Source organism: Phalacrocorax aristotelis, chromosome 11 (genome assembly GCF_949628215.1).
Source record: "Phalacrocorax aristotelis chromosome 11, bGulAri2.1, whole genome shotgun sequence".
Taxonomy (NCBI): Eukaryota; Metazoa; Chordata; class Aves; order Suliformes; family Phalacrocoracidae; genus Phalacrocorax; species Phalacrocorax aristotelis.
The window spans coordinates 12,201,132-12,213,692 of NC_134286.1; the positions used below are offsets into that span (position 1 = coordinate 12,201,132).

The 12,561-nt window shown below is 41.9% G+C and overlaps 1 protein-coding gene across 2 annotated transcripts; it reads right to left on the reverse strand.

The window, feature by feature from the left end:
- Positions 1–2,531: 2,531 nt before the first annotated feature.
- On the reverse strand, positions 2,532–12,486 carry DNAAF6 (dynein axonemal assembly factor 6). Of its 2 annotated transcripts, none has more exons than XM_075106992.1 (7): positions 12,349–12,486; positions 11,846–11,962; positions 10,147–10,210; positions 8,562–8,667; positions 6,623–6,719; positions 5,711–5,796; positions 2,532–3,307 (listed from the first exon to the last, which is right to left on the reverse strand). In XM_075106992.1, exons 2-7 carry the CDS (start codon positions 11,939–11,941, stop codon positions 3,178–3,180), a joined length of 579 nt encoding a protein of 192 aa, XP_074963093.1. In that variant the 5' UTR covers positions 11,942–11,962; positions 12,349–12,486; the 3' UTR covers positions 2,532–3,177. The 2 variants fall into 2 exon arrangements, with proteins under 2 accessions (XP_074963093.1, XP_074963094.1); XM_075106993.1 differs by lacking the exon at positions 12,349–12,486 and adding an exon at positions 12,084–12,284.
- Between the last annotated feature and the right edge of the window lie 75 nt (positions 12,487–12,561).

Consider the following 12,561-nt stretch of genomic DNA (forward strand, 5'->3'; position numbering starts at 1 on the left):
AGATGGCCCAGCACCCTGTCCAGATGACTCTTGGAGGTGTCCAACGTGGCCGAGTCAACCCCTTCCCTGGGGAGATTATTCCAATGGTGACTGTCCTCACTGTGAAAAATTTCCCTCTCGAGTCCAATCGGAATCTCCCCAAGAGCAACTTGCGTCCATTCCCCCTTGTCCTCTCCATGGGACTCCTTGTAAAAAGGGAGTCTCCACCTTCTTTGTAGCTTCCCCTTAAGTACTGGTACATGGTGATGAGATCCCCTCTGAGCCTCCTTTTCTCAAGGCTGAACAAACCCAGCTCTCCCAGCCTATCCTCATATGGCAGCTTCCCAGTCCTCTGATCATCTTGGTGGCCCTTCTCTGGACCCCTTCCAGCCTGTCCACATCCTTTTTGTACAGCAGGGACCAGAGCCGTACACAGTACTCCAGGTGTGGTCTGACAAGCGCTGAGTAGAGCGGGATAACTTCTTTCTCTCTGCTGGTGATGCCCTTTTTGATGCAACCTGGCATCTTGTTGGCCTTCTTGGCCGCAGCAGCACACTGTTCGCTCATGGTGAGCTTTCCCCCCACCAGGACCCCCAGGTCCCTTTCCATAGAGCTGCTCTCCAGTCAGGTAGATCCCAGCCTGTGCTGCACTCCTGGATTATATTTTCCCAGGTGCATGACCTTGCACTTGTCCTTGTTGAACTTCATAAGGTTCTTGTTGGCCTACTCTTCCAGCCTATCCAGATCTTCCTGCAGAGCAGCTCTCCCTTCTGAGGTGTCTACTTCCCCACTCAATTTGGTGTCATCTGCAAATTTCATCAGGCTACACTTGATGCCGGTATCCAGATCACTTATAAAGATGTTGAATAACACTGGGCAGTGGAAAATAGGAAGCCTGGTTTCCTATGAGTTTGTCCCGTGTTCACGTACCCTAACAATGGGATTTCAGCTTCCCCCTGCCAGCATATCTCCCTTTCCCTGTAATACCTTCCCTATCCTGCTATGTCACCAACTTGCCAGCTTCCCCTCATGGAGTGGTGTGGATCACCTACTGTAGCCTAGAGTATGGGTGTACAGAGTGACTGGCCAGCAAGTGCAAGAAATCACACTAGAACTTCCCCCTTAGGCAGTACTAATTTGTATTTCCCTTTTCTATTCAGCAGATTACTTTCTTATAAAACATACTGACCTCAGATTTTTGTCTCCTGAATGCAGATAAAATACCCCCAGGTTAAAAAATATTTGGGGAGAATATAGGACATGGATACCAGTATGGTATATGCTCATTTCCATAGGAAACTAAAACACCAGAGAGAGGCACAATAAGGCAAACTTATCACTGTTTTCAGTATCTAACATGGACATTAAATTAACCAGAACTTTATGATTTAAGGCTTAGTAAATCGCTACTCCCAACTACAAAGTCAACATCACCTGTGGACAGAGCACTGGAATAGGGCTCAGAAGAGCAGAGTTATACTCTGCTTTGCAATGGATTTTCTGAATGAATTTGGGCAAATGTTATCTTCACATGTGTATAAATACAGGTCAATCTACCACTCTTCTTGTAATATGTATAAGAAATGCAAAAATGAAGCAGCATATTGTCTAGAGACCACAAAGACAACCTTTTTTTCAATAAACAGCCTTACTGTAACTTCTTGGCAATCACAGGCAGTACAAACTGAGTCAGGAGGAATGATCTCAGCCTTTTCATGCACCACACTGTTCCCCTCCACCACAGCTTTTTAGAGTAGGAATAAGAGACATTCAAATGCAATTTATGGAAACTTAAGCAAATACAAATTGAAGTAGCCCCTTAGTGTTATCAGCATATTCGATAGCTTGTGGTGAATCATAACTGAGGTATCTGCTTGCCAGCGCATTAACACTAAAGCAGAGGTTGGATAGTATTATTCTGACCCAAGCAATGGGTATACTTTTAAGGGAAGTGCTTGAAATGTCCAGACACCAGCTTAATTTGTACTAGAGTTATAATGCAGTATATTACAAATATAGCGTGAACTCTGATATTTCCTGACAAAACATAACAAACTAGGAAACTGATCGGCAGTGTCTTCAATCCGTCATGGAGAATTAATCTTCTCATTACAGCCTGCCACAAATTTAGCTGCATGGGTATTGTCTGCAACCTAGCTGGTCAATTATTTTCCTCTACTTCTACACCAGAAGAATGCAGGACCCAAGCCATTTTGGTTTTAAAGTGCTTACAAGCTTTTGGTTAAGTGTACCTAAAGTTCATCAACATGCAAGACCCTGCTTTTCCTCTCCATTTTGACCATTGAGCAAATATCTGTTCCCTATATGATCAACAACATTAAATGAATATATTTGCCTAGCAGCTAGTAAGGGAAACATTCTGGTTACCCACCTCTGTAGCTTTAGATTGGACCTGAAGGCTGAAGAGAAGCTTTTGCCACATTTCAGCCCTTTGAGTGATGCTTTGTGATGCAAAGTTCCTCTTATATCACTTTTAGGAAGTCTCTCAGGACATAATACAGAGAAGGCAGAGTGAAAGGTAACTGGAACTGTTCATTAGAACACATTCTTTTATTAATCAAGAAAGATCAGAAAAATAGCTAGAGGGATGGCAGGTGAATAGATGACACTAAACTGCACATTGTCAAAAATTGTTCAAAAGAGCTGAGCTGTTCAACAATCCAACTATAGCTGGTTACTTTGTTCTGCCAGTGTAAAGCAGCCTCTGATGTGGACATGGACCCCTAAAGAGCTTTGATCTTCTCATCAAGAAGTAGCTAAGAGGCCATTCTGTACCATCCCCATCCCAGAATTGGAGGCCAAGCAACAGTATCACCACTTGCAAGTCTTGCAATGGTAACTAAGCACCAGACTCATTGGCCAGAGCCTCATCGTGCTACTTATCAGCCATAACCACAGAAAGACTTTCTCTGGCTTACAGAATTGTAGTCTCCTATTTTCTGATTCACAGAGCCTGTATCAGACTGAAGGAAGCAGAACATTAACCAGAGCAGTGCAAGAGCTGGACAGCCTCAGCTTATAGAACCTGTGGGTGCTAGGTTCCTCCTAACTCATTCAGTTTCTCCAGGGATATTCCCCCTGGATTGTTCAAGGGAAACAAGCTACTATTTCATGACCAGCTAGGTTTCAAGAAGACTTCAAACTGAGAGATTACATTTTGCAAACTTTCTCAATCCATCAGACAAAATTTATGAAATCAAACTTCCTTGATAATCTCAAGGTGACTTCCAAGGTCTCCTCTTCAGAAAGAAAACGAGCTTTACCATTCTTGCTGTCTACCTGGTAGGGGAGATGCAGCAGCAGCTTCCTGTAAAAGAGGGCACAGAGACTTTCAGTGTCTCAGACCAGGTGAGCAATTGAGGTGGCATTGCAAGTTACTCTTACAATTTGCCAATCAGTACACCAAGGAACATTCTTTCAGTATATTTCATTCTTGTGGCAGGTTGTGGGGTTCCTGCAATACCTGGTGCATAGCCCTGGTGTACAGGCCCTGGAATATTTCCAACGCTATTCCTTTCTTTTGGCTGTGGCTATGACAACGGTTTCCAATGATAGATTGTGGGCTCTCTCCACTGTTCTTGCTTTTGCACAGTGCTGCATTTTAAATGCAGAGAAAGGGGGAGCTGCATTGATAATGATCTGGTGGTAAAAATCTGAATAATGCCTACAGCCTGAACGTGTCTTCAGAAGCTTGTCTTCTCTAGTAAAAAGAAGTAAGTGTTGCAGCCTGATTAGAGATTCTGGCCAGTCCAGCTTCACAAAGGATATGTCTACACTGCAAAGCACAGTTCAGGTATGAGAATGGACTTCGAGTTATAGAGTTGCTGGGATTTTAACCTACACTGAAGATTAATGATCCTCTACCTGTGGCTCAGGCACGTTATACACAAAGAAAGGCTGAATCTTGGGTTCAGGAACTATTCCACAGTCCCTTATGTTAGACATACAGCTTTTCTGGGATGGCTGACAAGACTTCCAGTTTATTTCCTCACCAGGATGTCACAGACTGGACCCATTCAACTCTTCTCATTGATGACAGTTCTAACCTAGTTGCTCATGCAGGGTCTGGACTCCTTCCCCTCTTATCCCAGGCTTATATGTTAGCAGTATGAATGATGGGCCAGTCTTGGACCTCCACTCCATTGACAGTGCAAATGGAATCAAGGGCACTTTAGAATCAAGGGATCTGCCCAGCCAAACTACATAAAGCCCAACAAGGCAACATGGTAGCATAGATGGGAATTACTTTAAACTGGGGTTTAAATCATGTTGATTCTTTTCAGCTGTCTTGTAGGAGCCGTGGCTGAAAGAGGTACAGTCAAAACACCTTTGCACCACACCTACTGAAGGCAGCCATTTGCTATAATTTGGAGAAGACCCTAAAATCAGCTTGGCTTAGAATCAGCCCCAGGACTACAGAGTTGGAAACACTTCCTTTGAGCTCTCCTGCACATCTGTGAGACTAAAGTGTTTTTCAGTATGTAGAACTTGAAATCCTGTTTGGTTCTTTCATACTGAGAAGGCTTGCACTTATATTTGTGAAGGCAGCACTGGCTTAGGCTGTACCCAAGCAACCATTAGATTTATGGCAAAATTTTTATTTGCTAGGCTTGTGACTAGAGGCAGCTGGATACTAAGAAGATTATGGCATATCTGAGGCACCAAAAAGACAGAACTGCAAAAGAAAAGGATGCTGAGGTTTTCCTACATCTGTACCATTGCATTAAGCTACCTCTGTTACTACCTATAGGTTCTGCAAGTCATTAGCTGAATAATTATTCCTCCTGATTTTCCAGTTTCAGAGCTAGCCCTTCCAAACATTCTTCCACCTCTATAGCATCTTTGGGTTAAATCCAAGCAGGTGGTAACCGACTCAGCGTGGTTTTGTCTGTGAGAAAGGTGGCTTTTCTATAGTTAGTCCACTAGGGACAGAACTTATTCAGGCCTTAATCCATGGCCTGCGCCTTGAATTTATTTGCAGGAAGCTATTCGCATATGGATCTTCCCACATCCCATTCAATGCAGCAAGTCAGCCCAGAGAGGATTAAGCTTTCTTCTGCAAGCACTCTATTGTGAAGAAGGACTTAAAGCAAAACAGACATGGGAATTATCTGGAAATCTCATGCAAAGCAATTGCACACAGAGGGAAATATGGAGGAAGACTGAGAAGTCTGAGATTATATCAGTTAGTTTATTATCTTTGTAGGTTTGAAATAGACTTATAAAAAAAAGAACTCAAAGGAAATCTTTTTAGGGAAACCTGGTAACATTTTCATCTCTGCATTCATGCCTGGATATGTCCTCAATTTGGCTTTCAACTTCTGAAAATGTATCTGCACATTTTTTACCATCTTCAGTTATATATTTGTACAAATTAGTATTTAGAAAACAAACTCCCAATAAGTCCTTCAAGACCATGGGCAGTTTTTTGCCAGACATTTTGAGCCCTTGAAGCCTTGCTGTTTAAGTAGCTAAAATCTGTCTTAAAGCTGTTTTTGCTAGAACAGTATCACAGATTCAAAGCTAGCACACTATACACCTACAGATGGTCTATAGTTGTTTTTGTCTATATACCTATTTCTCATGTGCAATTAATAATCTGATCTGCATCTTTAGCTTTGCTTTCCACACAGCATTCAGTTGGAGGCTTGCTTAAACCTCCTTTCAAACAAGATATTAACTGTACTTCTATCAGTTGTGTTTCACTTACTTTTTGGGAGTTCGAAGGTCAAGAACCTTGTCCTGGATATCTAATATGATGTCCGAGTACTTTGTCTCTGGCAGCTTGATTTTAATCTGAAATGATGGGCAGAGGGAAAGCTGTGATTAGATATGTAGCCCTACAAGCCACAAAAGATCTCATCTTCATGTATATTTTGATGCTAGTGTCAAAGACCAACATTCTGAGTAGGTAATTTGTATCATAGAAAATATGACAGTGATAATGATTGCTTTCAATAGCTTAGTGATGTGTATTGATATCATATTTTCTTCAAAATCCTGAGCTCATAATGTACTTGACAGGTATTCTACATACAGTAAAACCTCCTGGCTTTGTGTATTCCAAGGACAGCTTGCTTCTACTAGAAAAATTGCACAGCAGTTCTACCTGTCTTGAAGTTCAGAAAGCAGGGAGGTCTTTGATCACATAATAATGGGACAAGATCTGATACCTGTAACGTTAAAGACTGTCAGTATTGTAGCATTCCGCTAACTCACATACCTTTTAATAAATGCAGGCAGATGAAAGCCATCTCCTTCCCAGCCCATCTCCCCTCCAAAATTGTGTCCAAGATGAAACTTCATCTCGGAGCTACTTTTTAGTTCCCTCAAGTCTGTATGTGGCGTAAGCATTTGCATAGATTCTTTTGAGTACACTAGGTCCTTGAGGAGATACACGAGTTCCTCAGATTGGCAAGTGTAAATATCACAAATTTTGTCAATCAATTTTTGATCACAAATCACATCTACAAATACTTGAAGAACTATAAGAAATTCCTACAAGGGGCCAAAGGCAGCAATACAGCTTGGTGTTTACATTCTGTCCCTCAAGAAGGTGGCAAGATTGAAAAGGGTGGAGAAAGAGCACAAAGAAGGGATGGGAGATACAGGTTCAGCTCACCACCATATCTTCACAGCAGGCTGTGGAGGGATCTTTCCTGCTCATCCCAAAGAAGACGTCCTCTGTTCCCACACACTGTTTGAATAAAATCTGATACCTGAGGAAGAGAAGTAATTGTCTAATAATACTGGAGAAGGGACAGGAGACTAAAGGTGACTGTATTTCTCAGAGGACAGTAAATATCCACATTGCATTGTCTCTCCCCCTTTTCAGTCTCCCTTCAAGTCTTCAACCCATCTGCACTGGGTTTCTGTTCAGAGCTATGACTGAAATAGCTAGAAGACAAGTGAAGATCATTCACTGCACCTTCCAAGGCACTCAGTTTTCTGCCTTTACTTCACTAAACAGCCTTTGCAGGATCAGGAAATGCATCCTAAGTGAACATGACAGTTATCAACTAATCAAACACCGCAAACTCTTGGGAAATGGATTTGAAAAGGATGTGGTCACAATTATATGTGTTATGTTCTGTCATTCAACAGTCTTGTAGCCTGAGCATAACACTCTTTTGGTTAAATTTTAATTCTTTTGCTTTTGGCATACATTTATTTTCTACCCCTCTACATCTACAAAATGCAGAATCACATACTCCCTTGCTCTTAATACTTAATGAACTAGGAAATACAAACTAAAGATTGTATTTAGAACATACATTACTCCTACTAAATTAAGCAAAATAAGTGCAGCGAGTCACTTTAAGCTGTTGGAAAGAGTGTATGGGAAGTCTTTTTCACATCTTCACTGTTCATACGTGTATGTAAAAATTCCTAAGTCAATGAGAAATCTGTCTAGTAGCTCTAGATGCACCTCTCTAGCCATCTGTTTTCCTTTTGGGCCATTTTCCTTGCTCAATTTAATGAACTGTTACAAATACTCTCTTTTCATCTGTGCAACAGAGGTCATAATTGCTTGAGGCTAGAGAAGCACTGCATTTTACCCAGCATGGACAGGAAGGGTCAAAAAATGGCATGAGAAAAGTTTTTGTCCTGCCCACAATACAAAGAGAGCTTGTTTTATACCTCACAGGTGATAGTTTCAAGAACGGCTGTATGTAAGTCTACGGGTGAATGCCAAATCATTTTCAGAATGCTGTCAAAGTTCAGGCGGGTCTCAGTCCTGTGTTTAGATCAGGAAATTGAACACCTAATGGCATGACTTATATGCAGAGAAAAATGAGAATTCTGGACTACAAACTAGTGTACAATATGCAGCTTCATGGGCTTCAGTCCATCTGCTCCAGCACTTAGCACTCCAGGATATGGTGTCAGAACACAAAGATTAGAAATGCAAAGGCTGCTTTGTGGATTGTCCCTGAAGGCTTACTGACCTCTACCAACTACAACTAACATGTGTGGTTGTATCTATTTCAATAACTTTTTGGTTTTGTTTTTCTATGAGCAAGGGAAATGGTTTTAGGCTGTCCCTTGACAGACTAAGATTGAATTACAAAATTTAAAAGTAGAAAACTGCCTGCACGTAGCCTTCCTTCCTGTAGCACTATTTGTCTCTAAAGAGCTTAATTCTTTGACATGCAAATATAAGTTGGAGTAATTTATGAATTTGTGAGTATGAAAAATGAATGTTGCAGTGGGAAAAGACAGGTATTTCACACTAATGGCATATTTGAAAGCTAGTAAATTGTTTTGCTGGCCTACTGCCCCATTTAATCTCATTTAATACAAGTATGTGACACTGCAGATAATCTTACGATGGAAAAAACCATCTCTATGTTTCTGTCATGAAATCAGAAAGTTTCCAAGGGAGAGGTTAAAATCACTCCTCACATGTTGCTTTAGATGCAACATCGATATCCTTCCTTTCTCCTTCCATGACACAAGCTTTTCAGATGGCTGTTTCACTCAAATGCAGTAGATGCTATTTAACTCCTATTTCCGTTAACGCTATGTAAAGCCCATGCAGGTAATCTCAGCTCACTTACTCTGGCTGTTCTCTAGGGTCCCAGGTATCATCAAATTCAGATTCTTCTGGGACCTCCTCTGTATTCCAAATAGTTTTCCCATTTTCAGATTTCACTTGAAAAGCACCTGTAAGTGATAAGAAAAATCACTGTCATATTTTGGAACATCTATGTTCCTCTAGGTTTGCTGAAAACTTAGATTTTTCTAGGCTTTAGAAAAATCTTTGTATTAACAGCATTTTAGTTAATGACTAGAGCCTCCTTCACCTCAGTATCTTAATGAATGAGAATTTGCAGAGGGAGGATGTTTTCTCTTCACTTCCCTTAAATCTCCTTTACCCAACCTCTGTGTCAAGGAAATTCTCCTTTCAGGCATAAAATATCTCGCACTTCAAAATGGGTAACGTGTAGAAGTATGAAATATTAACCTTCCCCAAGCCCCCTGACATGAGATTTTTAAGTGAGCAAAGTAATTTACAAAAGGACCTCCTCCTCACATAGAAATCCAGTTTTTCCCATTAATTATTGAATATAGCCCAGGTAAGGTATTGAAGACACATGAAAGTTCACAGGCAGAATACTATGGTTTCTGCCTGCCCTACATGGAAAAATGTATTTTCTAGTAAGCTGGTAAATCTACAGCTTGAAGGTTTTTATAGTAGAACATTTGGTTATTGTTGGAACCCCAAGCAAAAATACTCTATTTGTTATATTTGCCATGTTCCTTTCCTGCTATACTCATCCTGGTCCTTGTTGACCTTTCTTATGGCTCATAACTAAGCTACCCAATAATGTGACCGCATTAGCTCCAGGAATAACTTTTCATTAACTTTGCCAAGCTTAAACTTGTCTTCCTTTCTTTCCTGAGTAGAATCCAGGGTGTTGAGACAAATCTAGCAACACTCAAGGTATTTGTTCTCACTGTCTGAGAGTCTGCCTTTTTATATGATGCCAGAACACCTGGAGTCAGGTAAAGCATGTAAATGTCCAGGGTTTCCAGGCAAAGAATTAGGTGCAGGAAGGAGAATAACTGAAAAATGACTCTCACTCTGTTGAGGGCAGCACTGAAAAAAGCTTCTATTTCTTCCCATGTGTGGTCTAAATAGGGTTGTGAAACTTTTGGCGCGAATATGGTATGACTGCATTTCACAGTATACTTCATAGCTCTTCCTCCTCATAGGCACAGCCTCAGTTCCATGGTTTACTCCATGACGAGCCTTTCAGGGGATTACTTAGAAGTCCATCTTCCTTGTTTGCTCTAAGTGAGCATTAACAATTCAACGAGAGTACTTCTATGGAGCTTTTTGCTGCTCAGTTATGATTCCCATCAGCCTGTGACCAGGCTATGCTCTGTATCCTGTTTATCATCACCACTTGAGGCTGCTGTGTTCTGGAGTTACCCTTTCTGCTTCTCTTTGTGTATTCTGCAGTACAACTTTCAGGAGAAGAATTTTACAGTGTAATTATAAAAATGTAATGCTATTTCCATCTCAAAGGTCAGTGACCACTCTTTCTGAAGCAAACCCCATCAGTGGTTACTTACTACAGGTGTTACAGTCTGCTAACACAGGACTGAACGCCAAAACATAAAAACACTCCTCCTTACCAGTGGTCTCTTTCTTTACTGGTCCAATGCTACCAGGAGTCATGGCGCTAAAAGAACAGTGTGGCTGCAAAAAAGACAAATGGAACTTCAATAAATTTTCATAGAGCACAACTCAGTAACAACGATACTGTCAATAAATATAAAATGTTATCTGAGGTCAAACAAATCCCTGCTAGAATCCAAAAAATATTATTCCACACTTTCATGACTGAACAACTGAACATTCGCTGTTCTTCACTCTTACCCAGCAGAAAGTGACCATGACACACTGGGTTTAAGCATGACTCCCAGAAGCACAGTATTAAGACAGATGTGCTTTTTGAGTATTAGTTCCCGTGGCATTTTGGCAAAATTTCTATGCTTTGCCTGCCATGAAAATATTGCAGGAAACCAAAGGTGCTACATGAAAGCCCCATCACAGCGTTTGGATTCCTTTTGACAGTAGAGATCATACGAGGCAACAACATTTTCCTCTAATTATGAATCAATTTAGTGCTAATAGGCCAATGCGAGGCATTTCTCTGTATATGAAGACTCCTTGGTTTGACAGAAGTGCCTCATATGCACAGAACATTAAATTAAATCAAAATAAAGATTTCAATTTACCCAGATTGACTCAGACTTAATTGACATCCCTTGTGGCAATTTTCCATTTCTGTCTCTGGTGTCATTCCTTTTATTAATAAGATGTACACAAATTCTTTTAAAATCAGGATGTTTACTGCAAAGATGTGTAGCAATAATGCTAGCTTTAAAAGGCAGGCATTAAACAGCTGAAGGGTAGTTAGAGTGTGAAGGACCACATCTACCACCTACTGAAAGTAAATTTCAAGGGATACAGACCCCTTTTACTCCAAATATTACTACCATTGCCACTACTAGTACCGAAGTGCTGGGTCAGCCAGCTGACTATTTATTGAGGAGTGATTTGGAGGAACACTAAGCATTTACCATTTTTGTTATCCATGTCGTAACATGACTTGTTCAAAATCCTAAGAGACTTGGCAAAGTTTTGAGCCTTCACAGAGGCCTTCCACATTGTGATTGTTGGCACCTGTGTCCCTCCTGGGATATTTCTCCCCAGCACACATGTGTGCCTAGAAGAAAGCAACAGTTGCATATTGCAGGAACAATGTATGTTTATCTGGTCCTGAGATGAACTGATATAGAAGAATGAAAAGATATTTCTCTCCTAAATCGTTCTACAGTCACCAACACATCTATTGTACTTTGATGATCAATTATCTCTACAGTTCTTCAACAGTACACTCAACTGCCTCTGGATAGTTTAGTTTTCACTCAGAAGCTGAGCAGCAACTTTTTTTCCTTCATATAAAGTATTAAGATGTAACTGTCTTCATCTCTGGCACACTTCAGGGAAAAGTAGGGGGAAGTGTAAAGTATCTGAAGGTCTTCTAAATATGTGTTCTCATTTCCTTCAGGCTGAAAAATTAAATCTCGCTCCCACTTTGTGGTCACAATCTCTCCTTGTTTTCCTGGGACATCTTCCTTATTCTCTCCTTCAAGAGCTAGTTACCCTAAAAGTATCTGCTAGCTGTTTCAATCAGTCCAAAACGTTCTAAGGTTTTAATTCTCTTTTTACTCACTCTGGGAAAAAGGACCTTGCTTCTTCTCAGTTAACAAGGATAGGCTATAGTAAAACATGTAAAAGAAGCAGCATTTCATATGTAAGACTCACCACATGTTCATTATCATCATCATCATCTTCTTCTTGAGGATCACGAAGTAGTTTGGCAAGGAACTGCAGAGAAGAGCCTGAGGAAACACTGTCCATAACAATACCCACTGCTTACCTCTGCAGAAAAAGCAAGTGACAGATGAAGAAAGAGCAAGATGTGCTCTGTACGGACTGTAAAGCATAATTTTCCTGCTGCATGTATATATAACAGAAAATAATCAACCCTTCATCTCCACACCTACAGACTCTTGCTCCACAGGCATTAATTGCAATCACTGCCCGTCCTTAGAGCGACTATTAGCTCTGGTAAACAAAGGGTGAACAAGGATTTACAGATGCCGCAGCCAGGGTGAGGGCGGCAGAACACCTTGGCTCAGCGCTCGCCCTGAGGCGCCAGGAAGGGTCCTCATGCAGGGTGCCTGCCCACCCGCCGTGCTCCAGGCGGGTTTAGAACAGCTCTGGCTCCAGGCCCAAGCTCGGGGCCGGCGGAAACCCGCCCTCACCGTGGCTCCCGACCCCGCGGTGGGGCACCGTGGCGGCCGCGCCCCAGCGGCAGCGCACAGCCGCCCTGACCCGCCCGAAGGCCGCGGTGCCGCCTCACGGCCCGGAGCCGCCCGCCGGCACCGGACGCGTCCCCCGTCACCGCGGCAACGGGGCGCCGCTGCCCCGCCCCTCCTCCTGCCGCCTCGCGGGCCAATGCGGCCGCGCCTGCCGCG